The sequence below is a fragment of the Rhincodon typus genome, chromosome 6, assembly GCF_021869965.1.
Source record: "Rhincodon typus isolate 14 chromosome 6, sRhiTyp1.1, whole genome shotgun sequence".
Lineage (NCBI taxonomy): Eukaryota > Metazoa > Chordata > Chondrichthyes > Orectolobiformes > Rhincodontidae > Rhincodon > Rhincodon typus.
In genome coordinates, this window is record NC_063337.1 from 85,439,613 (window position 1) to 85,464,971 (window position 25,359).

At 40.4% G+C, this 25,359-nt stretch overlaps 1 protein-coding gene across 1 annotated transcript in view; it reads left to right on the forward strand.

Moving 5' to 3' along the window:
* Positions 1-25,359, forward strand: part of dachc (dachshund c) — a 569,756-nt gene that overhangs the window by 448,516 nt on the left and 95,881 nt on the right. Inside the window, exon 8 of the mRNA XM_048598317.1 lies at positions 1,797-1,931. Within this exon, the coding sequence (XP_048454274.1) occupies positions 1,797-1,931 (135 nt within the window). The remainder of the gene's footprint in view (positions 1-1,796; positions 1,932-25,359) is intronic.

The following is a 25,359-nucleotide window of genomic DNA, read 5'->3' on the forward strand; positions in this document are numbered from 1 at the left end:
GGCCAGTCAACCTAACCTGCACATCTTTGGACTGTGGGAGGAAACCCTCACAAACACAGGGAGAATGTGCAAATTCCATACAGACTGCCGTCCAAGGCAGGAATTGATCTCAGGTCCCTGCCACTGTGAGTCAACGATGCTAACCATTGTGTTACTGTGCCACTCTCTTTATGCATCTTTTATTGTTGTCCAAACAGAATTTGGAGTCAGCTCTTTGCTTAATTGAACCCATTGTGCCATTTATTCTGAACGTGGTTGATTTGATTATGGTCTCAACTGAAGCTGAACTCAACATCTTCTGACCAACTGCACCCCCTAACCCAATCCCCTATTAACCTTGATTGCCTTGTGGACCAAATTGTTTTTCAACTTTGAACATATTGAGTGACTGTATTACTTTCTGGAATTTAGAATTCTTCCTCTTCTCCATCTTAAGGGCCCCCTTATTCTGAAATTGTGTCCCTCGTTCTTCATGTCTCCCAACGGCATAGAAACATTCTCTCAACATCAACGCTGTCAAACCGCCCTCTTTCTCAGAATGCTGGATAGCTGCAGTTATGTTTGTATTCCTCAGGAAGCAAAGGTCAGGAAAATGAATCCCAAAGTGTTAACAGTACATTTGACACTTGAGAATCAGAGCTATGCTTGATCCTCTGCTTGTCTGATGGACATATGGATTTTCAAGAAGGATGCACTATTTAGACGCACGAAACAGGAACCTTGTCTGATTTAACCCCCACCCCCATCTTTTGCGACCCCACTCGGTACAGAGAGACCAGAGCTATTAAGAGCACTATAGCTAAAAGATGGTGGCTCCAGCAGAGATTTGGATCAACCCCAAAACCTTTCCCAATTTTTGACCATCATAGAATCTCTACAGTGTAGATGGAGCTATTTGGCCCATTGAGTCTGCACCAACTGTCTGAAGAGCATCCCACCCTAACCCCACTACCCTGCATTAATGATCCTTGGACACTACAGGGCAATTTAGCATGGCCAGTCAACCTAACCTGCACATCTTTGGACTGTGGGAGGAAACCCTCACAGACACAGGGAGAATGTGCAAACTCCATACAGACTGTCGTCCAAGGCAGGAATCGATCTCAGAACCCAACAACTTTTTCTTCTTGACTATTGGGAAAGTTTTTGTTGATCTAATTGTAACAATCACTGGGTTCATGCATAATGAATAACACTGTCTGGAAGTCCTTCTTTAGGAATAGGCTACTAAGAATGTATCAAGTGCCATTTCCATATGCTGCTAGAAGTACAACATGAATATTTTTGGCCTGCGGGTATTGTAACAATATGGTCTACATAGTCGTAATTGGTACAGCCTTTTAATTAGGATGCCTTGCAATATCATTGCAAAAGAAAATAATATATAAGTGCTAATGTTACTTTTATTTTCTATTTCCTTTTAGTTCTTTTATGAATACTTGTGATTGAATAGTGGGTCCTGATAACCCAACTGGGACAACTGGCTTGACCATGCTTATGGCCGTAAGAAATAAACTGATTGCAGAATAGGTGTTTTGCTGCTGATATCAAACTGACATTTGTCCCACTGCAATACATAGGAACAATGCCATCAACACCCACAATTTGTGAAAAACTGAATACCAACAAATATTATCATTGTGTTTGCTTTATTAAAGTATTAACAAATTCTTGCACTGAATATTGGATGATGCTGAGCAGATCATGTCAAATGTGTTGCAGGGATTCTGCCTCTCCCTTGTCTTATGGTTAACTGAATGGTTACTAAAAAGTAAATTGTTTGCTTTAACTAATAGCTGTCCATCAGAATGGATTGTCAATTAACCAGACTCTCCTGGGGTTGTCCCCAACCATCCTACCTGGACCCAAGGAAGGAGATGTTGCTTGTCAGGATGGAGGCCATGAAGTGAAAAGAATGCACACTGAGAAAGGTAAGATACCTGATGTGTGTTTCATCACTTACTGCAGTACGTACTCAAGCTGGTACTTTTACTGGCGATCAGTGTACAATAGCTTATTTTCAACTTGTCTCAGCACTTATCTACCTTGTTCTGTCGGTGGAGTTCAGAACAAAGCACATATTTGTGCTGAGACAAATTGAAAATAAGCCATTGTCCATTAAGCCACATCTGGTGTGTGCATGTGGTAGTTAAACTTTTTCCATATCCTTCAGCTTGAATGTTTCTTGCATTGCTAATTGCCAGCCTTAACTTAGGCCAATTTAATGGACAATTAATGTGTGAATCCAGCAGGTTTGTTTAATATCATTTGGGATGTTTAATCTAACCAACCAGCAAGTTCTAGAGGTTTACGACTCTCTTACTCCCCTGAATTTGCTAAACCAATTTTGTGCATTAACAAGCCGTTATTTTTCCATTATTCATTGTGATCTGTGATCGACCTTTAAATAATTCCCTTTAACAGAATGGAGCGACTTATTTAATATTCCAAGCACACAGTTTAGGGAAGCAGAATAGATACTGTCTGGAGACTGGATACTGCTATTGGAGAAAATCTAAAGAACAGAAACTCCATATACTTGATATCATAAAGATAGTGGTCAATGCTTTCATATGCTACCTTTCAGTTAGAGTTAATTCCATTAATTACCTGATGTGTTTCACATCGCTTGAGACTGACATTAACAATGCGCAGATAATTTATGTTCTGATAAAACGTCAAAATCACATGAAACAAACTTTTCTTTTTACCCTTCTATTCTTTTCTCCTAAAAGTATTAAAACCGGAAGTGAAACATAAGTTTTGGGAAAGGAAGAAAACAAGGAGTTTATCCCAGCTGACCCTAGTCACCTCATACCAGCGTTTGAGGTTGACGTTCAAGACATCCGGGCACTATTGCTCTATTAAGCTCTCTATGCAGTGGGAAGAAAATGGGTAAAACACTTCTGGCAGATTTGGTCTGCCCATGAAAGGAAAAAGAAGTAGATGTTCATGACCTCTACCAGGAAACAAGCTCCATTCAAGGCATGTATAAAAAGAAGGGACCAAAGCTGTCTTGAAGCCCTACTGCAAGACTTAATTTACCCTGATGCAATTGCTCTGATCAAAATCAGACTTTTAACTACCTTCTAACAAATATATGTCACAGGATGCCATGCTAGGAGGTGCAGAATTTTTCCACCCTATGCCATGTTTAGAGAATGCAGGCTTCTGACCTCTCCTCCTCAATATTTGTCTTACACACTGGCCTGGCCTCTTCTCCACTTGCCACGGGCTCAGTGGATAGCATACTTAGCTCTTAATTAGATGTCTGTGGATTGATGTCCCACACTGCAGATTTGAACACACTAATCTAGGCAGACACACAATGCAGTGCTGAGCAAATTTGTATTACTGAAGATGCTGTCATTCAGATAAAGACATTAAGCCAAGGCTATGTCTGTTCTCATAGGGACATAAAAGATCCCATGCTATTTTCAAGATGAAGAGCCAGAAAATTATCCCTGAAGTCCCAATGCATACTTTTTCCCTCAATCAACATTACTAAAACAAGTCATTATCACATTGATACTTTTGGGAGTTTGCTGAGTGCAAATTGACTGTTGCATTTCCTACATACTCTAAAACAGTGACTATACGTCAAAAGAATTCATTAGCTGTAAAGCCTTTCAGGGCACTCTGATGTCATGAAAGGCTTCTACCCCTGTCTTGCTCCAGTGACATCATGACACTAGAAAGACCAAAATCACTCTCTGGATCTTTCACTGGTGAATGAAAAGAAGACATGAAATCATTTGTCATTCTCTGATAATTAATTATACTCTTTGTGGCCTAATACATTGGTGTTCATCCATTTGAATTATCAATACCAACATTTTGTGAGGATTAGCACTGGGTATATGGCTTCCCAGTTTAATAACATAATCATTTTCTCCCACACACTGTGGAGGATCATAAATATAATATGCAAGTCATTTTTATTAAATTTTTGTGAAGAGCATGTTAAGTGAATATAAAGTCATACATGAATGCTTAACCATAACAATGTTGCACATTATTACCAATTAGGGGTGTTCTGTTCCTGAAACAGAAAGTAAAAAGTAAATTAATTCTCAGTCACTTGAAACCTTTAAAGAGAAAGGCAGTTGAGGATTACATGAGAATACGAGCAATAAGAGTTCACCATTCTTCCCCTCAAGACTGCTCTGCTGTTCAATACAATCATGGTTGATCAGCTGCCTCAACTTCACTTTTCTTCCTGCCCTCTATGCCCTTGGTTCCCTGTCAGGTCAACAATTTTTATCAGTTTTGAATATACTCGATGGAGTCTATAACCCTTAAAGTACAATTCCAATAATTCATAAACATCTTAAGTGAAGAAATTTCTCCGTATCTTATTTCTAAATTGTCAACGCCTCTTGTTGTGCCCCTGTGTTTCAGAATCCCCATGCAAAGAAATTAATCTTGAAGTTTTATCAGTTAAGCCCCTTCTGGATCTTGAACGTTTCAATGAGATCACCTCTCATTCTTCTAAACTCCAGAGTACATAGGCCAATTTATTCAGTCTTTCTGTCCCTTATCCCAGGAATCACTTATGATATCTCCAAGGCAAGCATATCCTTCCTTAGATATAGAAAACAAAACTGCATACCTAGTAGCAACTCAAAAGCCCTATGCAATTGCAGTAAGATGACTTTATTCTTGTACTGCAATCACCTTATCAATGTGGCATTTGCTATCCCAATTGCTTGTTGCAGCTATATAGTAACTTATTGAGTTCTTTACATTCACATCTCTCTGAACATTAACATTTAAAAGTTTGGTATCATTTTTTTCTCAATTATTTCTAGGGAAATGAATAACTTTTCACTAACCCAGTCCATCTGCTTTCTTTTTACCCAATGACTTAATCTGCATATACCTCTTTGCTCACTTCCTACTTTTCCAGCTAATTTTATACAAGAAGCGAACAGAGGTACAGTGCTCTCACTGTCTTATAAGTTATGAATACAAATTGTAAATAGTTGAGACTCCAGCATTGAACCTTGCAGCACTCCACTGTAGTCTGCCATCTTGATAATGCCTTATTTATCCTTAATCTCTCCTATGCAAAAGTCAATCCTTTATCCATGCTAATGTATGACCTCAAACTCCAAAAGTCTTTACCTTGCAAATTAAAATTTTGCATGACTCCTTATCATCATGGAGATCTCTTTTAGTCGTAAGGATTATGAAGAAAATATCATTTGTGAAGAAAATATCCTAAACAGTATTTGGTCATGGAGAACTCAAGATCAAAGCAGATATTTAGGGACTGTCAGGCAAAAATATATTTGGTGGGTTGAATGGCCTATTCTGACTTCAAGCTTTCTTGTGTTTATATGAACATTCCTGCAAGTGTTTACTAATTATATCCAGTTCTTACATTGTTAGCTTTATGATTGGATAAAGTGAAGATAAAATCCTATTTCTACATCTATGATTTCATTATGACATGATAAAACAAGTCCTTAACTGCTTATTAAAATGTTTTTCAGTTGAAAACTCACTCTGAATATGAGTTACGATGAGTATCTCCACTTATCCTAGCCATGGCTCATTATGTTTTATCTGGTTAGTCTCACTTATGGAGTTACTTATCAAACAACAAAGGAATACCAGGGAATTTGCATTTCAATAGTTGCATGTAAAGACACCATGAACAATGCATTCTTGGTGTGTTTTCCCATGTATAAAACACCTTCTAATATGTTAACTGTTGTGCTTGCAAGCTCTTACAGAAAAGTGCTTCACTGATATAATCTTATTTCGTTAGCTTGTGTTTTTGCCAAAATAGACTGCAGCCAAAGACAATGAAATCTAAACTATTCCTCAGCCTGTCTGATCTTCCTGGCTGTACTTCTGAAGGGTAATTTTGGGAGGTGAGAGTCCTGGCTTGCATTATTGCTGGATTGATGTATGGGCCCTAAAATAGATCTGTAGTATTACCTCTGTCCAACTGCCATCTTAGTGAGAATTCATGCCAGGAATAGAACCTTGCAAAGTTAAATATACAGAATTAGCATCAATCTCCAATGGTGTAAATGTTCCATAAACCAGCATGCACCTTGGACCATTTGAAATTTTTAATCTGTTCCAATTTCTGGATTGGAAAATCCTACATAATTTTGAAATTTTATTTCAGCATTTTGATACCTATCTCCTGTGTATGTCCTCAAAGTTTCAGTCACATTAAACTAAGCACTAAGCAGTTTACGTTTCCTGGATTCACTCAGGTGATGAACAATGTTCCTCTCCATTTGATGGCGATGGAATTTAGAACATGGCTTGTAATAATGCTTTGCTCTTTGCTTAAATTTTTTTAGCTGCGTAGGTATCATTTTAACTGGTATTTTGAAGTCACTATATTCGGCCCTGTCAATACCAATGACAGGAAAACTGTAGGTTCTCTTGCCCCATTACTTTAACTGCTTTTTGTGGACTAATAGCGAAAAAATAATTTTGTATGGGATGAAAGGCATTCACATGCCAACATGAGAAGAGGTACTGCCTTCAGTTGTCTCAGAGATTGGGACATTTAGTAAAGAAAGAGTTATTGCCATGGACATTGAGATATTTGGAGACAACAAGACAGAAATCCAAAATTGTAATACACCAGAAGACTTGCCCAAGGTAAGTTTTTCTAATATACTTTGTTTCTCATCCTGAGATCCACTTGCCTCAGTCACTGTCTGATGGTCCACATTCGTAATGGGACCTCTTCTTTGAAGAGGGGATTTTATCACTTGGGTTGTCATCAGAATCTTTTGTATTGGCTTATTTAACACAGAGTCCAATATTTGAAATTTGATCCCTTCAGATCTGGAATGTTCAGTTTTATTTTAAAACCTTTTTGTGAGTCAAAGTCTTGCAAAATTGGCAGAGTGTAAAATACATGGTCACAAACCATTGGGTTGAATCTTATAAGGTCCTGAATGATGTGGGCTATGGTGGGAAATCTGAGCAGATCACATGAAAAGTCAGGTAAGGTTTTTTTCAATGTTGAAAGCAGCTTGTGATGTTGACATTGAGTGAGAGGTCGCAGAGAGTCAGTGGTGGCACCTATGCTGGTAGAATAGAGAAATTCATTGACCTTCTTTATTCACTGCTGGGCGTTCCTCCAGATAGGTAACAACCTCAGCTCTGGTTAGCAAGGTCTGATGGTATGGTGTCCTTTGCTGATCCTGGAAGAAGAGAATAGCCCTGCTCTGTACCAACCTGTCCATCAGGAACTCCAGGTGCCTGCCCACAAAGCAATTCCCCATAATCTCCCATGTCTGGGGTGAATGTTACAAACTATTCAGGATAGCTTCTGGGCTGACACTGCTTGTCCTGGTCCACAATGGCCTTTCAAAGATAGCAAGGACACCAGAAATGATGGTCTATTCTGGGATATCTAGGTATGATGATTGGTAGAATCTAGCTAGCATCAGATGAGAAGAGCTCCACAGGGCTGTGGTCTGTAGTTAATGGGGTGAATTTGAAATGAAACACTCCAGGAAACTCAAAAAAGCCGACACTTTGCCAAAATTAGGCAAGGCTCTGTCCGTAGTTATTCTTTCCTATCCAATGATATTAGTTCAAACCAACAGGATCTTAATAGATAAACTCTTGATTTGGGTAAGAGGCACTAGATTTTGAGTGGAAGGTTCCCCTACCCACACAATCCTTAGAAGTCATCCTTAAATATAGGCCCCACCAACTTCTTTGTCAAGCTCATAGAATCATGGGGGCTAAATTTTACCAAAATTCAGCTGTCAATTTCAAGAATTTTGTGAAGGTTTTTATTTTACTGTGCGCTTTGGAGAGTTATATCATACAATTTTCCGCGGTTGATCATATTATCTATGCGCCATATTATGCATGGTGCTATGCTTGCATTACTCTGTGTTGAGCAGTAGTGGAAGTAATCATTTCTGCAAGCATTTTCTGTGATTTACGCCACCAACACCATATTTAAAGCCCAGCTTTGTGGCCGGTCTTTAGTGGCCAACAATGAATAAATCTTCACAGCAGTAGTGGGAAGGACATGAAAAAATACACCTTCTAAGTGTACAAAGGTGGTACACGTCTGCCATTGTATCTGCTACAGAATTAGCTACACAGCTATCTATCCAGACCATCTGGGGCAGCATAGTGGCTCAGTGGTTAGCACTGCTGCCTCACAGTGCCAGGGACCCAGGTTTGATTCACCCTTGAGCGACTGTCTGTGTGGAGTTTGCACATTCTCCCCGTGTCTGTGTGGGTTTCCTCCAGGTACTCCGGTTTCCTCCCACAGTCCAAAGATGTGCAGGTTAGGTGGATTGGCCATGCTAAATTGCCCGTAGTGTTCAGGGATGTGTAGATCAGGTGGGTTATAGGGGGATGGGTCTGCGTGGGATGCTCTGAGGTTTGGTGTGGACTTATTGGGCCAAAGGGCCTGTTTCGACACTGTAGGGATTCTATATTCTCCCTGTGTCTGCATGGGTTTCCTCCAGGGGCTCTGGTTTGCCCCCACAGGCCAAAGATATGCAGGATAGGTGGATAGACCATGCTAAGTTGCCCTGTAGTGTCCAGGGATATGTAGGCTAGGTGGATTAGCCATGGGAAAGGCAGGGTTACAGGGATAGGGTAGGGAGGTGGAACTGGATGGGATGCTGTTCAGAGGGTCAGTGTGGAGTCGATGGGCTGAACAGCCTGCTTCCACACTACAGGAATTCTATGATCTTAAAATCCTCCTAAGGGAGTACTACATCTTTTCCTAATTCCCAGCATATCATAAGAGGTTGTCATTGTTCAATGAGGAAGCATCACCTTTTGAAAGCCTTCAAACAGTTGAACAACAAGAAAAGTGGAAAAACAAACAAAAACAAAAAAAAAAGTCTCCAATTGTTTCTGGAAACAAGTATGAAATTTACACTTAATGAATGATGACTTCACTTAACTCAGATTTATAGAAAGCAGATGTCAGTTAAATTCTGCCTGCCTTGTTGTGCCCACGCCTTGCCACCCTATTATGGCGAAGGAGATGTTCATCCTGCTTGATATCCTTATCTTCCTGCTTGAAAAACTGCAGCTCTCCCAACTCTATAGCATTCACCACATTCCCTTCTTTGTCTGTTCCAAGCATGCAAGTATTGTGCGGCACGCTCTATCTGGAATTTACTGCCAAACCCCAAGTCTGATGTGAGCATTGGGACCCCACTTCCAGGAGGCCTATCCTGCATAGGCTGCATTGTATTTAAACTTAGCCTCTGTAAGGAGATTGTGTTATGGAGTCATTGGCCATTACATGCAGAGTGCAGCCCTTTTCTGCCAGTAATCATCCTTGTAAGGCATCTGACCTTTGAAACAAAGCAGGAACATGAAAGTTCCCAAGAATATAGGCATCATAGCAGCTAGCGGTATAGCTGGTGCAGACTTATAAGATGTGGTACATACTCAGAGAGACAAAAGAAGTTGACCCAATCAAAACAGAAGTTGCTGGAAAAGCTCAGCAGGCCTGGCACCATCTGTGAAGAAAAAAATCAGAGTTAACGTTTTGTTCCAAAGGGTCACCGGACCTGAAATGTTAACTCTGATTTTTTTTCTTAACAGATGCTGGCAGACCTGCAGAGCTTTTCCAGAAACTTCTGTTTTTGTTCCTCGTTTACAGCATCTGCAGTTCTTTCAGTTTTTAAAAGAAATTGACATGTCTACTCCAGGTGTTTTGGCAGACAATTTTAATTTCCATTGCTTATTTGTGATTCAGAAGAGGATGGAATGTAACACAATTCATGCTTCAGAGTTAGTCTCAGGCTCATCTTGGTAATCATTAATGTTCCTCTGTTCCTCTCACCCCCTGTCAGCCTCATCAGTTCTGAGCTCCATACATTTCAACTTTTTCTTTTCTGTCTTAAACTCCCAACAATACCTCCTGAGCCCCAGGCCTAAAGGTAGACCATTATGTTGTCCCTCCCAGTGAAGTCAGGATGGTGGTGGTCATTGATGACACCATCTCCCACATAACTCACGTCCTGAAATGCACTATGGATTCCCACGTTTATATGTTGAATTGCCTCCCTTCACAATTACCAACCCCTGTATCCCAGCACATGACCTCTGATCCCCAAAATTGACTTCTCCACCTTCCCTGCCACAGCCATGGCCCCTGATAATCTACCTTAACTTTATAAACAGGTCCCCAGGACCGACTGTGGTCCAACCCCTTGACCAACTTAGTCAGGCAGCCCTGACTGATGAATGACCTGACTCCTGGCTGATCCTAGTGCAGTTCCCTGACTGAATTACTGCTAATCTCCTGATGTTTTGCTCTGGACCTGCAGGACTGACCATGGCTTACTCCTCTGACTGTCTTGTTACAGAATCCTGGCCCCTAAATGACCCAAGTAGCCAACTGACTGTGTCCAAGCCCCTGGACTGACATCAGATTCTGCTCTTGAGTGACTATGGTGAGAAGCCCTGACTGATGACCCTTACCTTCAATGAAGACTACTCCCATTAGACTTTGAGATAGGCCCATTTAGCTGAAGATAATGAATTGTGTTAGTCGTGTGCCCTCCTGGAACATGGTCTAAGAAGAACAACACCAACTTCTCCAAATTGTCTGCACAGCTCCATCCCAGCACCATTCTCTTAACTATTTTGAGGACTGTCGTGCCATATCTCTTCTAGAGTATGGTGCATAAACTTGGACACAATTCTCCATTTGAGGTCGAACTAGTGTTTTACAAAAGTTCACCAGAATTTCCTTACTTGTTTACTTAACAGCGATTAAGTAACTATTTTTTGTAGTCATGGCAATTTAAAATTCACTTTCAATTTTTAATAGCATTGGAGGATGTCAGCCACAGCAATGCTGAAGAGATAATAATTGAGCATAACACCAGGTGTTCTGGTTTCCTCCCACAGTCAAAAGATGTGTGGGATAGGTGGATTGGTCATGCTAAATTGCCCATAGTGTCCAGGGATGTGTAGATTAGGTGGGTTGTAGGGGGATGGGTCTGGGTGGGATGCTCTGAGGGTCAGTGTGGACTTGTTGGGCAAAAGGGCCTGTTTCCACACTGTGGGGATTCTATGATAGTATAAAAAAAACACCCATGGTCTTGCTGAAGGCCGAATCAACTTGAACTCCAATTCTTGATTCTTCCCTGGCTATCCTGGATAGCGTCTGCTCATTCTGGATGTCAAATGAGAACAATGTGAGACCGATTTGGGCTGTTTCCAGCATTTATTGTCAAAGTTTCAGTGGACTTTATCATTGAGTGCAGTAGACAAGGATATACGGGCATCCATGGAACCATAGCCTGTCATCAATCAGGAAACAAGAATCCAGCAAAAATGAAGAGCTTAGTGGGAGAAAAAGAAAGGAAAAAAAGTCTAGGATCAAAATTTGCTGAAGTATTATTCATGTGTATATTTCTCATTGACTTGCTGTGAGGCAGAGATGCTCTGTGAATTCACCACAAGTTGCTGGATAGTGTGTACAGTGCTGCCTTCAACCTCACAAAGTGAAATCTTGTACATAACATCCCTGTGTCTTTCATAAATTTTCCTTTAGGTATTTTCAAATCAAACTGTTCCGAGATGTTATTACAGTCGTCTGGAGCTTAAACTATGATCACCTGGCTGTTAGAGTCTAGAGTCATACAACATGGAAACAGACCCTTCAGTCCAACTAGTCCATGCTGACCAATTTTCCTAAACTAAATTGTCCCACTTGCCTGCATTTGGCTCTATTCCTCTAAACTTTTCCTATTCATACACCCATCCAAATATCTTTTACATGTTGTAACTGTACCCACATCTACCAGTTCAGCTGATAATTCATTCCACATATGAACCACCCTCAGTATGAAAATGTTGTCCCTCAGGTTCTTTCTAAATCTTTCTCCTCTCACCTTAAAAATATGCCTTCTGGTTTTGAATTCCCCACCCTCGGGAAAAGATCTTTGCTATTATTCTTATCTATGTTCTTCATGATTTTATAAACCTCTATAACGTCAACCCTCAACCTCCCACACTCGGGTCATCGCCACTGTACGATAAGAACCCTTGATTTTTCCTTTAACCTCAGCCCAAGAAGTTAAGTTCAGTAATTAATAGTGTACGTACTCTTGTATTGAGGCAAGTTTTGCTTTATTAGTGCAAATCCATCTCTCCAGCCCAGAAAGTGAGAAATTAAACAAATGTTATTAGATTGGAAAGGGCTCAAAAAAGATTTACCAGGATGTTGCTGGGAATAGAGGGTTTGGGTTGTAAAAATAGTCTGGATAGGCTGGAATTTTTTTCACTGGAGCGTAAGATATAAGCAAGTGGGACTAGTTCAGCTTGGGAACATGGTTGGTGTGGACTGGTTGGACCGAAGGGTCTGTTTCCATACTGTATGACTTTATGACTCTAAAAATGTGGCTCATTCCTTTTGATGACACATTGTCATTGGACAGTTTCAAGCTGTCAAATTTAGAAAAAAAAATCTTACTTTCCATTCATCTTAATTGTGTTCCTTTTCCCCAGTCAATTCAAGTATTGACAGAAAAATGAAGTCTAATATTTTCCCCTTTCCAGTTTATTTATGTTTATTTCTCATTCTTTATATCTTCCTGGTTAAGACAACATATTTAGTTGCTTTTGCCACATTGTTATCAGCTTGAAACTCTCACAAATTTTGGTGCAAAAATTCTTTGAGCTGAAGATTGCTGGAAAATGTTGAACATGACACTCTGTTGTATGCCCAACTACAGCAAAATCTGGATCATTGTAATTTCTTTCTGCTAAACAGTTATGGAATCTATTAGGGTTTCCTGTTTTCCATTCGTACACTCTTGACTGCTCTGCACATTAGTTACCGTATAACCTAATTATAAAAATGGATATGGTTTGCAGAATTTAGTCAGTGTAAGGTAATTGAAGTAATTCCCTGAGTAAACACCACATGACTGAAATCATTCTTGTGGGATTTCATCACTTTCCTTCAGCCTTACAGGCAAATGATTATTCAAACATTTTCCTGTTCATAATAGTGCTAAGCATGTTTATAATTTAGAATAACTGAAATTGTTTCAGCAAAAGCATGTCCCTTTAAAAAGACAAGACATTTTATCTCTTGTTCTTTTTTTAAAAATTAATTCATTAATGCAGAGGATGGCAAGTAAATTGCTTAGCAATTTGCTGAGAATGAATTAATGAACAGATCTTCATCCAGCTCCCAGAGTTGCAATTTTCATAATAACCTCAGACCTCTTTTCTGGCAGGTTGTTCAGGTTTCTTCTTTGGTTTGAAGGTTTTCATTAGTCTAATGAGTTCTGTGGAAGGGCAAGCAGTTAGGACAACTTACAGTGGATTGCTATCATAACAAATGAGGCAATTTGAATAACATGCATAGGTTTATGCAAAAGGTTATACAACAGGATCCGCAGTTGACTAATACATGAGACCAACTAATAAATAAAGTAATCCTGATAAGAGGATGTTGTTGGTGAATAAAATGAATAATTTAGACACCAACTTGTAAGGAGAATTGTTGTGCAGTTTATGGCAACAGAAAGTATTCTCCAGTTATGAGCCTCTCTGACCTTTTGTCCATTTATCCTAGTGCGTTTAAACTAACACTGGATACAGCTTAAATTGCCGATTATGAGTACCAAGGAGAGTGTGTGATAGTTTAGTCATCAGGTCATACTTCTCTTGCCAATTCTGGTGGTTTTCCAACTGCTCCTCCAGTTGACTGCAACCATCATAATTAAGCATTCTCAAAATATTTTGTTTTCGTAACTGGGGTAGGTGCTGTGATGTAAACAGAATAAAGCTGCAAAGTTATCATTTGTGCAAAGGTTAAAAAGCAAAGCGACTACGAATTTGCCAAGATTTGCACTGGATTAACTAGTCCGAGCCAGGGTGTTAACAAAGGCCTTTCAATTAGCTTGAAGGCCTTCTCAACCAGCAATACAGAGAGAGGGGAATAGAGGAGACTTGTCTTGGCTGCTTATTCTTTATCACTACCCTATAAGTATGCTAATATACATGTGTTAAGTAATTTCGCGTGAACACAGCATCATGATATCAAGGCTAATGAATGAGTTATGGTTATTTGGGAACGAGCTACAAGTGGGTCATCAATTCTTGTGGAACTGTTGTCCAGTAAAGAATTTGAACTATCAACAGAGGAGGGAAGGGGTGGTGATGTGGTTGGTGATGGTGTTGACTGAAGTGGGAAAACTAGAAAGGACCAAAAAAAGAAAAGAGAAGTTGCTGGAAATATCGCATATTATCTGTGACAGCTTTCTGGAAATGTATAATACCTGCACGGAGTTGGTAGGACTGGGACAATGTATGGGAAAAATGCTGTGGGTTAAAGCTGGGAAGAGTTTATTACTGGACACAACAGAACAACAAATTTGTATATCAGTTTTCAATCAATTTTCCCTCAGACAATTCTGTGTCAGGTTAACATTTTAGCTATGATTTCAGTAGCTTAGCAATTATGGTAAGTGCTGTGGTAATTAAGCTTGTGAAATTTGTGAATTTCAATAACACAGGCTTTTGTGAGAGTGCCCCAGAAATGACCATGAAAACTGTCAGGCAGTCATAAAATGAACCAACAGTTTACTAAAGACCTTCGGGTGTGGGAGCCTGCTACCCCAAAAACAGAAAGAAACAGTAAAACTTGCATATGACACATACTGGTCCAGCTCGTATACTTCAAGATGTAACTCTGGTACGACCTAAAGTGTTTGTTTCCAATTATGACTGGTGTTTTGTTTTGGTTTTTCCCTCTGTCTGACCTAATGAGACCTCAGTTTACACATTGCATGTCTGGCCTTACACAAGGTTCCCTATAAGATTCCCTATCATTAGACTGCTCATGTTCAGAAAGCTTGTGGTAAACAAGAGGTCTCATTCCAGTGAAGACCTTCTGTGGCATGGAATAGCTAAGCATGCTGCATCTTTTAATCACAGTTATGAGAGGGAAATTTTGCCCTTGTCTGAAAATATGCAGTTAGCAAAAGTTAATACCACTGTCTGTTAGAGATAGTAGGAACTGTCAATGCTGGAGTCTGAGATAACAAGGCGTAGAGCTGGATGAACACAGCAGGCCAGGCAGCACCAGAGGAGCAGGAAAACAGATGTTTCAGGTCTGGACCCTTCAGGTCCATGACATTTGTTTGATAGTTAAATATTGTAAGACATTGGAAATATTTGGGTGATGGTGTGTTGACCAATGTTAGTTTCTCTAGAACTAGTTCTTTTAGCTTGGTGAAGTCAGTAAGTCTTAATTTGATGAACATCTAAATGCTTTCAGAAGGAGTAACAACTCAGATGAGATACTCACACTGATAGCTAGTTGGGATTGCTGTACAAATGCAAGCCATGTTGGGCAGTTCTGGTCACATGGCGTATTGAAAAGATTTTAAAGGAAAATGGGTTGTGTGTTTGTTTAGATACAGGGGAAGTCATTCCATGACAGCAGCCTAGAGAATGTTTTCTTCCCATTGTGTGTGTGGGGAATTGTTAATTAGGCTGTCAGAAAAACAGATTTGAGCTTGCCAGCAGCAGGAAGGTTTTTATTGTATCCTTCAGAGACTTAGATCTTTGAGGTACATGTGTTTCATTGTATAATATACCCTGATTTCAGTGCATTTGATAGCCAGAAGACAGTGCAGAATGAAGATTTGTTGAAACACTTCAGCTGAAGCTACATTTAGACTATGACCATATGATGGCTTCATTATATTGAATAAAATATTTTTCATTGATGATTGAATCAATTTGCCCAGGTATGCCCTGTACACAAAAAGCAGGACAAATCCAACCCGGCCAATTACTGCCCCATCAGTCTACTCTCAATCATCAGTAAGTATCATCAACAGTGCTATCAAGCAGCAACTGCTCAGCAATAAGTTGCTCAGTGATGCCCAGTTTGGGATCTGCCAGGCCCACTCAGCTCCTGACCTCATTATGGTCTTGGTCCTAACATGGACAAAAGAGCTGAATTGCAGAGGTGAAGTGAGAGTGACAGCCCTTGACATCAAGGCTGTATTTGACTGAGTGTGGCATCAAGGAGCCCTAGCAAAACTGGAATCAATGGGTATTGGGGACAAACTCTCCAGTGGTTAGAGTCATACCTGACACTTAGGATGATGGTCATGGTTGTTGGAGGTCAGTCATCTCAGCTCCAGGACATCTCTGCAGGAGTTCCTCAGGGTAGTGTCCAAGGCCCAACCATCTTCAGCTGCTTCATCAATGACCTTCCCTCCATCATAAGGTCAGAAGTGGGGATGTTTGCTGATGATTGCACAATGTTCAGCACCATTCATGACTCCTCAGATACTGAAGCAATCCATGTCCAAATACAACAAGATCTGGACAATATCCAGGCTTGGGCTGACAAGTGACAAGTCATATTTGCGCGATACAAATGCCAGTCTATGATCATGACAAATAAGAGACAATCTAACCACTGTCCCTTGGTATCCAATAGAGTTACCATTACTGAATCCCCTGCTATCAACATCCTGGGGGTTATCATTGACCAAAAACTCAACTGGACTCACCGCATAAACACAATAGCTACAAGAGCAGGTCAGAGGCTAGCAATACTGCAACAAATAACTCACCTCGTGACTCTTCAAAGCCTGTCCACCATCTATAAGGCACAAATCAGGAGTGTGATAGAATACTCCACTTGCCTGAATGAGTGCAGCCCCAACAATACTCCAGGAGCTTGACACCATCCAGGACAAAGCAACCCACTTTATTGGCACTGCATCCACAAGCATCCACTCCCTCCACGATTGATGCTCAGCAGCAGCAGTGTGTACTATCTACAAGATGCACTGCAGAAATTCACCAAAGATCCTCTGACAGCACCTTACAAACCCATGACCACTTCCATCTGGAAGGACAAGGGCAGCAGATATATGGGAACACCACCACCTTCAAGGTCCCCTCCAAGCCACTCACCATCCTGACTCGGAAATATATCGCTGTTCCTTTACTGTCTCTGGGTCAAAATCCTGGAATTCCCTCCCTAATGGCATTGTGTGTCAACCCACAGCAGAAGGACTGCAGCGGCTCAAGAAGGCTGCTCACCTCCACCTCCTCAAGCGCAACTAGGGAGGGACAAGAAATGCTGGCCAACCAGCAATGCTCACATCCCACAAATGAATATTAAAAAAAAGAATAGTTTTATCTAAATGTCATTAAATGGCTAGTTTTGGAAGAAAATCAAATCATGATCAGCAGTCTGAAGTAAATCTCTGATTTGTTATCACAAATATCTGAGCATTCAAGGTTGTGCCAGAGTTAATAATTCAGCCCATTTGTCAAAGAATAGATCTACATGCCTCTGGTCCTCATTTTTGGGAGTGATAGGAGCCCATTCAGCTCTGCTAAGTGGAGATGAACTTTATCTGCATGGTAACTTATCGATAACATTACTCAGCAATTACATTACAGTGAGCAATGGCAGAATGGGGTCTGAATGATATTGGCTATGGTGAGAAATGTGGCAGAATCATGTGGGAAGTCCAGGGATACCTATTTTGATTATGTGAACAACTTGCTGCATCTTTTCTCTAAGTTCACTTTGATGAGATTAGTTCCTCATCAGACAATCCCTATTAAAAGGGATAATTACTTCTTAAGATCTATATTAATGGCTGATCTTGCCTCACTAATATGCAGTTTTTATTTACTGTACCATCTGCCGTATGCATCTTGATGCCAAGAATTCTCTCCATGGATGTCAGAGCAGATATTAGGTGACTTCAGCTTGCTGCTTGCTCCAAAGAATCTCCATGGCACTCTTTGAGCACCAGGCACTAATATCTCTGGGCAAGGTCCATGGACATTGGCATCTGATATATTCCAGCCTCTAAGAACTCACATGGTATGTCCCGGATCCACTAGTAGGACATTTCTACATTTCAGTACTGCACCTTGGGGTACAATAGCAACTATTGTTGCAACGCTGCAGCAAGGATGCTGTGCGCTCAGGGTGGCGGGGTGGGGGCCGGCGGGGGGAGGTGCGTGGGCGCAGGGGGCACTCTCAGTTCGTGGACTGAACCAGGCTACATCTTCATGCTCCGTGAACACTCACTCACTTTGAGTCTTCCTGGATGCTCACATTGTCCCTGCCATGCCTTTCCCCTCAGCCAGAAATACCAGGCTGACAGAACTACTGTATCACCATGCCATTTAGCACAGATACAAAGCTAAGAAGCTTGTCATGGTTATCAGCAGTCTTCAGTCAAGTCATGTCAAAGAAGATGGGCTTTGATAGGGGGTCCCAGCACAGAAAGTCAACAGGCAGCAATTAAGGGGCTCAGACACAGTCATTCAGCCATTCAGGGCAGTCAGAGTCAGGATTTCTGTGCTCACAAGGGGTGAAGAGCTGAATGGTGGACACCCCATCACCTTAATTGACTCGTTCTGCTTGATTCCAAGATGTTTTCCTCCTGGAATGAGAGAGAGAGAGAGAGAGAGAAAAGAGACACATATTATGGGAGTTAAAAGTGGATGGTACTGCTATTACTTTTCCTTGCAGGTGGGAAGGTGTCCAAGTGTGTGAATAGGCAGTGCAGAGGGCATGCGGGCTCAGTACTGGAGGTGTGTGAGGGAAGATGTTGCAAACAGTAGTGTGAGTGCTGGAACATGAACCTTGCTGGAGCTGGCTCCCGGAGCAGAGATTGAGTGTGAGATACTGATAAGAATGTGGCACTTATGCTGGTGGAATGGAGAATGTCCTTGACCTTCTTCCAACAATTGCTGAACATTCCCCCAGGTAGCTAAAACTGGACAGACCTGGGTGGCAGCTTTGGACCAGGCTGGCATGATCTGGTGTTGTGGCCTCCTCACTAATTCTAGAGGTAGCAAATGTCCTTCCTTGCACCACCCCAGTTATCAGGACCTCCTGTGTCCCTGGCAGCAAAGAAGGGTGCCAGTTGTCTTTTCTCTGCAATTTGCATGGCAAGTGTCAAGAACTGTGAAGGGCCACTACAGACTGACAGTACTTGCCCAAGTCCTTACCTTTTAGTATGTTACCAATGCCAGGGATGCCCTGTCCATTTCGGAATATTTCGACAGTGGCGAGTCATAGAATGGGGCTAAGATTGTACAACAGGAGCACCATTCAGACAGTGTAGGTAAGTACAGGCTGGATGCAGTGAGAAAGCTCTCTCAGCCTTGTGGAGAGAAACCTTACATCAAATGTGATGAATTGGACACTTTGCTTAAAAAAAAATAAGATTTGCCATAAGTAAGTGTTTATTGCATGAGATAGCAACTGTGAAAATAATTTTGCACAGGTAGCGTGGAGTTTGAGTGCACTGTATGGATTTTATTATTTTGCTTTTATTTTCTCTAAATTTCTTCTTCCACTTTCTCCCTTTTTCCTGTTGAAGGCATTGATTCTTATGTTGTGGGTTTATATTTGAGGATGAGGTAAATATTCGGTCATCAGTTCTAACTATGACTCTAGGGTCTATTATCATGGAGAGTTTAACAATTGAACATTACCCTGTCGCCTGGTATATTGTGAACTGGGAAAAGGTGACAATCATTAATCTGGAAGACATACTTGAGTTGACAGAAGTCATGCAGAATTTGACAATCTAAAAGGAGGCCACTCAGCTGATTGTTCTTGTGTCAACATGATGTAGGACCCCATTGAGACTTAATGCCTTATCCTTTTCCCCATATTGAATATAATTGTAGATTTGACAACATTTTGTTTACTGTAAAGTAAGTGACTTTTCAGTTTTGCATGGTTGAAAGTAGAATATTCAAACACCGTAGCTATTTACCCTTGGAGAACACATTGATATATGAAAACTCACTAGATTTTTCCACTTAAAATCAGTTGCAAAAGTGTGTCGGTGATGAATTTCAACATTGACAGGGAAACAGTCTACAATTGTGTAAGGGCTTCAGGATCCTGGAACAACCTTGCAATTATGTCACAGATCTACTGAGTATAAATGACACAGTGTGGCAGAGTTAGGGAACATTGCACACTCTGGAAGAACACTGCTAGATTTCAGCAATCTAGCCTGGAAGACACATATGAGCATGTGGACATGAACATGTACAAAAGATAGATTAGATCTTACTTTGTATAACTGTAAGGCAGAGCCTGATGTATCTATGATGACCATATGTAGCTGTCCTTGGTGTAAATATATAATAAATGGAGTTACTTTGAAGTCTAGGCCAGAAAACAGTTCTGACTTTGCCTTCTCCTTGACCAGTCTGTCACGAACCCAAACTCATAGTGTGACGCCAAACCACATGAGAAAAAAAACAATAGTATTCCAGCTGCCCATGAAACACCCTGCTCTTTTTCCCTTTCTATTAATGAGAGGCAAGCAGTCTCCTGCTGATCATGTGCCCTCTGCCCATATTGAATTTTCTCCTTTACAGTCAAAATTAAGCCACAGAGATATGGACAGAAAAATTAGCTTTTTAGTGTGTTAGCTTAGAGTGTGACGCATTTTCTTGTCTCTTAGGCTGTAGTGAAACTTTCACTTCCGTAGGTGAAATAACGTACACATTCTCCTGCGTGTTGCACAGAAAAACTAAACTAGGTGAAGCTGAAGACTAAATATAAATATCTTTTGCACCCATTTGAAAGGAGATGTAAAGTATCTTTCTTTTATTTAGTAATTTTGTAACTAGGGTCAGAAGCTGCATGTGCATGGGCAAAGTTGAGTCACTTTGTATGATCAATTATACCTCATTGCCATTAAAATTTCTGGCTTGAGTTTGTGTAAACATATTAAACAGTTTTAGTGTCAAGCATTCATGATGCAATACTTTTTGTATTTTCTGTTGCCCGATGCTGAGCATCTGGTTTGCAGAGATGAGAATTTAAAAATACCATATTGCATCCAGAGTGGCATCTTCAGCCAACTTAAAATATAACAGATATTTTTTAAAAAAACTGTCTCTCCCTCAATGCATGGCTTTATTTCAGTAACAACAGCACACATCTAAATAACAGTATAAATATGAAATTAAGATCTTAGGTGTTTCAAAAAGGAATAGCCAAAAAAAAAAGCAAATCATCAAAGCACAAGATATCATGAGTGGTGATCTGAAGTTTGTTCAAAGTGTTTTGGTTGGAATGGCAGAGGGATTTAGTGAAGGAATTCAAGTATGTGAAGCCTGGAGGAGGAAAACAAAGTACAGAGAAGATAAGCTTATCATAGGTTAGAATCAGAAGAAGCTGAAATGGAGAAGAAAGCTGGAGGACTGAAATGGGAAAGATGGTATGTTCCATGTACAAGAAGAAGCAGGTTACAAAGACGGAGGTGGACTTTGTAAGGATTTAAACAAAACGACTTGTAGTATAAATTACAACTGTGAGCCAATATGGGTCAGCAAGACTGGGAGATAATGCAGGCAGCAGAGTTACCAATGAACTAAAGTTCTCATACAACCTTCAAGGTGAGAGGCTGGCTAAAATTATATTGGAATAGTAAAATTGAACTTTACTGCAGATGTGAGTTTCAGCAGAAATTTTAGCAGGTGAGTTAGGATAGAACATGCAGTATTATGAAAGTGGAATTAGCCTTTATGATAAAGAGAATACGTGGCCAAATGTTCTGCTGGAGGTCAAAAGGTTTATGCTGATATTCACAAATAATAACCTTGGTCTTCCTATGCATAAATGGAGGAAATTACAGTTTATTCAAGATTGCAGCAAGCAGTTTGACATCATCAAAACATTGGAGGCATCTTGAGAGATGGGGATAAGGTCATGTGGTATATGGTATGTCATGTGTCATGCATCACCAGTCATGTGGTAGTTGATCTTATATTGTCAAGTGACAACTTGTAAATGAGAAAGAGGTGCATTCGGGAACAAATGAACAGACCATGAGGATCTTCTGCATTTTTATGAAGTTTGATAAAATTTAGTCACGTATATGGCACACAAACATCATAGACACAGTTAAATAAAATAATGAACTGCAGATACTGGAAACCTGAAACAAAAACAGAAATTGCTGCAGAATCTCAGCAGGTCTGGCAGCATCTGTGGAGAGAAAGTAGAATTGATGTTTCAAGTCTAGTGACAGTTAATTTTTATTTTTACAGGAGGGTACAATTGCAGGGAAATCTACAGAATCAAAGAGGGCCAGACTTACACAGTCAATGGTAGGGCCATGGGGAATGTTACACAATAAAGAGATCTAGGGAGAAAAGTTTTGTAGCTCCTTGAAAGTGGAGTCACAGGTAGACCAGGTAGTGAAGAAAATAAGGTGTTTGGCCTTCTTGCTTTCATTGGTCAGATCATTGAGCATAGAAGTTGGGACATCTTGTTGCAGCTATACAAGACATTGGTAAGGCCAAATTTGAAGTACTGCATGCAGTTCTGGTCGAGCTACTCCATAAAGGATATTATTAAACAAGAAAGAGTGCATGATAGTTTTACCAGGATGCTACCTGGACTGGAAGGTTTCCATTATAAGAAGAGGTTGGATAGGCTGTGACCTTTTTTCCCCCGGAGTTTAGAAGACTGAGGGATGACCTTATAGAGGTTTATAAAATCATGAGAGGCATAGATATGGTAGATAACTAACAGCTTTGGCCAAGATAGGGGAGTCTGAAACTAGAGGACATGGGTTTAAGGTGAGACGGGGGAGATACAAAAGGGTCCGGGGGCAGTTTTTTTCACACAGAGGGTGATGAGTGTCTGGAATGGGCTGCCAGAGGTAATGGTGGAAGAGAGTACAATTTTATCATTTACAAATCATTTGGATAGGTGTGTAGAACGGATAGGTATGGAGGGTATTAGACAGAACACAGAAAAATTAGACTAGATTAATTGTGAAAACTGGGTGGCATGGACAAGTTGGACCTAAGTGCCTATTTCTGTGCTGTAAACCTCTATGACTCTAGGGTCAGTAGAATGCCTACAGTGTGGAAATTGGCCATTCAGCCCAACAAGTCCACACTGCCCCTCCAAAGAGCATCCCACCCAGACCTGTTCCCCTATATTTCCCATGTCTAACCCACCTAACCTAAACATCCCTGGGCACAATAGTATGGCCAATCCACCTATCCTGCACATCTTTGGACTGTGGGAGGAAACCTGCACACAGATATCTTGTTGCAGCTATACAAGACATTGGTAAGGCCAAGTTTGAAGTGCAAATTTGAATGTGCAAACTCCACACAGACAGTTGCCCAAGGCTGGAATCGAACCCAGGTCCCTGGTGCTGAGGGGCCACAGTGCCACCCCAATAGTGGATAGTCCTGTTGATACCTGTGGTCTTAGTATTTTTGGCAAAACACAAAAATGAAACTGCACTTCGAGAGTCAGGCAGCAGTTTTGTTCCAGAGCTCACTATAATGATTGCATTAGATTGCAGCTCATTTTTTTCCTCCAGATCACCTGTATGTTATGTGTCAATTGTAGTTCGAAAGCTCTGCTGCTCCAGCACTTTTGTGAACATTTGAATTGTTAGGCATTATCACAGCCATCAGGGTAATCAATGCATTGACTCATTGTGACTCATTTATAACAACTCCACAGGCCAGCTTTTTCAAGCATGTATCTCACCAGCTTTGTATTGTCTTTATAAACCACTTCCTACTCTGTCAAGCCAGAAGCAAAATAATATGGGACTCAGTTCCAACTGAACTGCTCTTGATTCTCATCAAATATCCACAAATCCAAAATTTAAAGGAAGCTACACCTGAAATTTCTCAGTCTTTGCAGTCCAGAATTAGTGTAGATTTAATGTGGGTGTACACTGTGCTAAAATACCTATTGAATCCTGGTGGATCTAAGTGCCAAAACTGACCAATGCCTGTAGAAAAGCTTAGAAGTTAAACCAGGAATTGGTTCTGATCAAAACGAATACTAGCAATTTGGCAAGTCCATTTTTATTCTCAAAACTGCCTATTAACAGAAATCAGAGCGTAATTGCTTTCTGTCAGAACTTTATTTTAAAATGATGCTGCTGCCTACCACCAGGTTTGAACCCTATAATTGGAAGAATGAAATATCAGTCAAAAACTGCATTCGACTTATTGCTTAGATGCATTTGTTTTCTGTTATTTACTATTGGTGATGGCTGCTTTTTGGGCTAACATATTTTAATCATTCCTAAAAATGGAAAATGGACATTAGGTTGAGTTGATAGTTTTCTTCATTCATAGGAACAAAATCCAAAGGAAACCTGATCAGAATATTCTATCACGTAGCAGTGCTATAAGCGTATACTGGAACCACAAATCTAAATGAAACAATAGTGGAACAGCCTGTCATTATCAAAGAGGTGAAATTCATTACCTTCTGTAGCCATTAGTAGAGATTACAATGAAACATTGACTCCACATGTAGGCATCTGCATAATGACTGATGGGCTGATTATAAGTATGTTAAGATACAACACTGAAATATCTGTGGCCAGTGCCCCTCATGTGTTTTACAGATGTAAGTGTTTCTGGTGGAATTGGTGACTAAATGAGGTATATAACTCATTGTAAGGTCATTTCCCTTCTTAATTTCTGAGGTAGGCAAAGCACTGAGAGATTTCTTTGCAGAAAATGTGGATTCTCAACAATATAATGCAGTCTTACTCATCATAGCAGGTTTTGTGGCTGAATAGGGAAGTTGAATTCACACGTCCTGGAGTTTTTTTCTCTTAAAATGTTTGTAATTCTTCAGATAAGCTGTGATTGCTGGTTTCTGGTTTAAAAAATGGTTGGAATTATCGTTTAACAGACCATTGAGTTGGTTAAAATGTGGGAGGATAATATATTTATTCAAATCTTGCAAGAAAAACATTCTGGTTTCCTATATTACTGTAAGACAAGTGATCAGCCACTGGGCTCATAATTATAGTAATGGTTGTATGGTCATGATTGCTGACTGTGCTGTATAAGCTCCTGCTCATGATGAAGTTACTGCCACCATCCTTTTTAATTGTAAGAATCTATAGGTCCTATTTGGTCTAATGTGGTTGAGAAAACCACTTTCTGGTATAACTAGAAGAATCAGTGTAGTTAGCAAGATGTAGTTTATTGCACCTTAGCAAGTAATTACAGGTTTATTTGATATAATAGTCATGATTAATCATAAAATCCCCACAGTGCAGGAGGAGGCCATTTAGCCTGTCAAGCTCACACTGACCCTCCAACAAGCATCCAACCCAGACCCAGCCCTCTGCCCTATTCCCGTAACTGCGCATTTAGCTTGGCCAATTCACCTAAACTGCACATCTTTGGACTTTTGGAAAAAACTGGAGCAGCCAGTGGAAATGTTATGGGAATGTTGAGGAAAACTAAATGTTGGGTCATAGTCATTTGAGATCTGAAGCTGTTCTGCCCACAAGTTCATATGCCACCATAATAATGGATAATTCA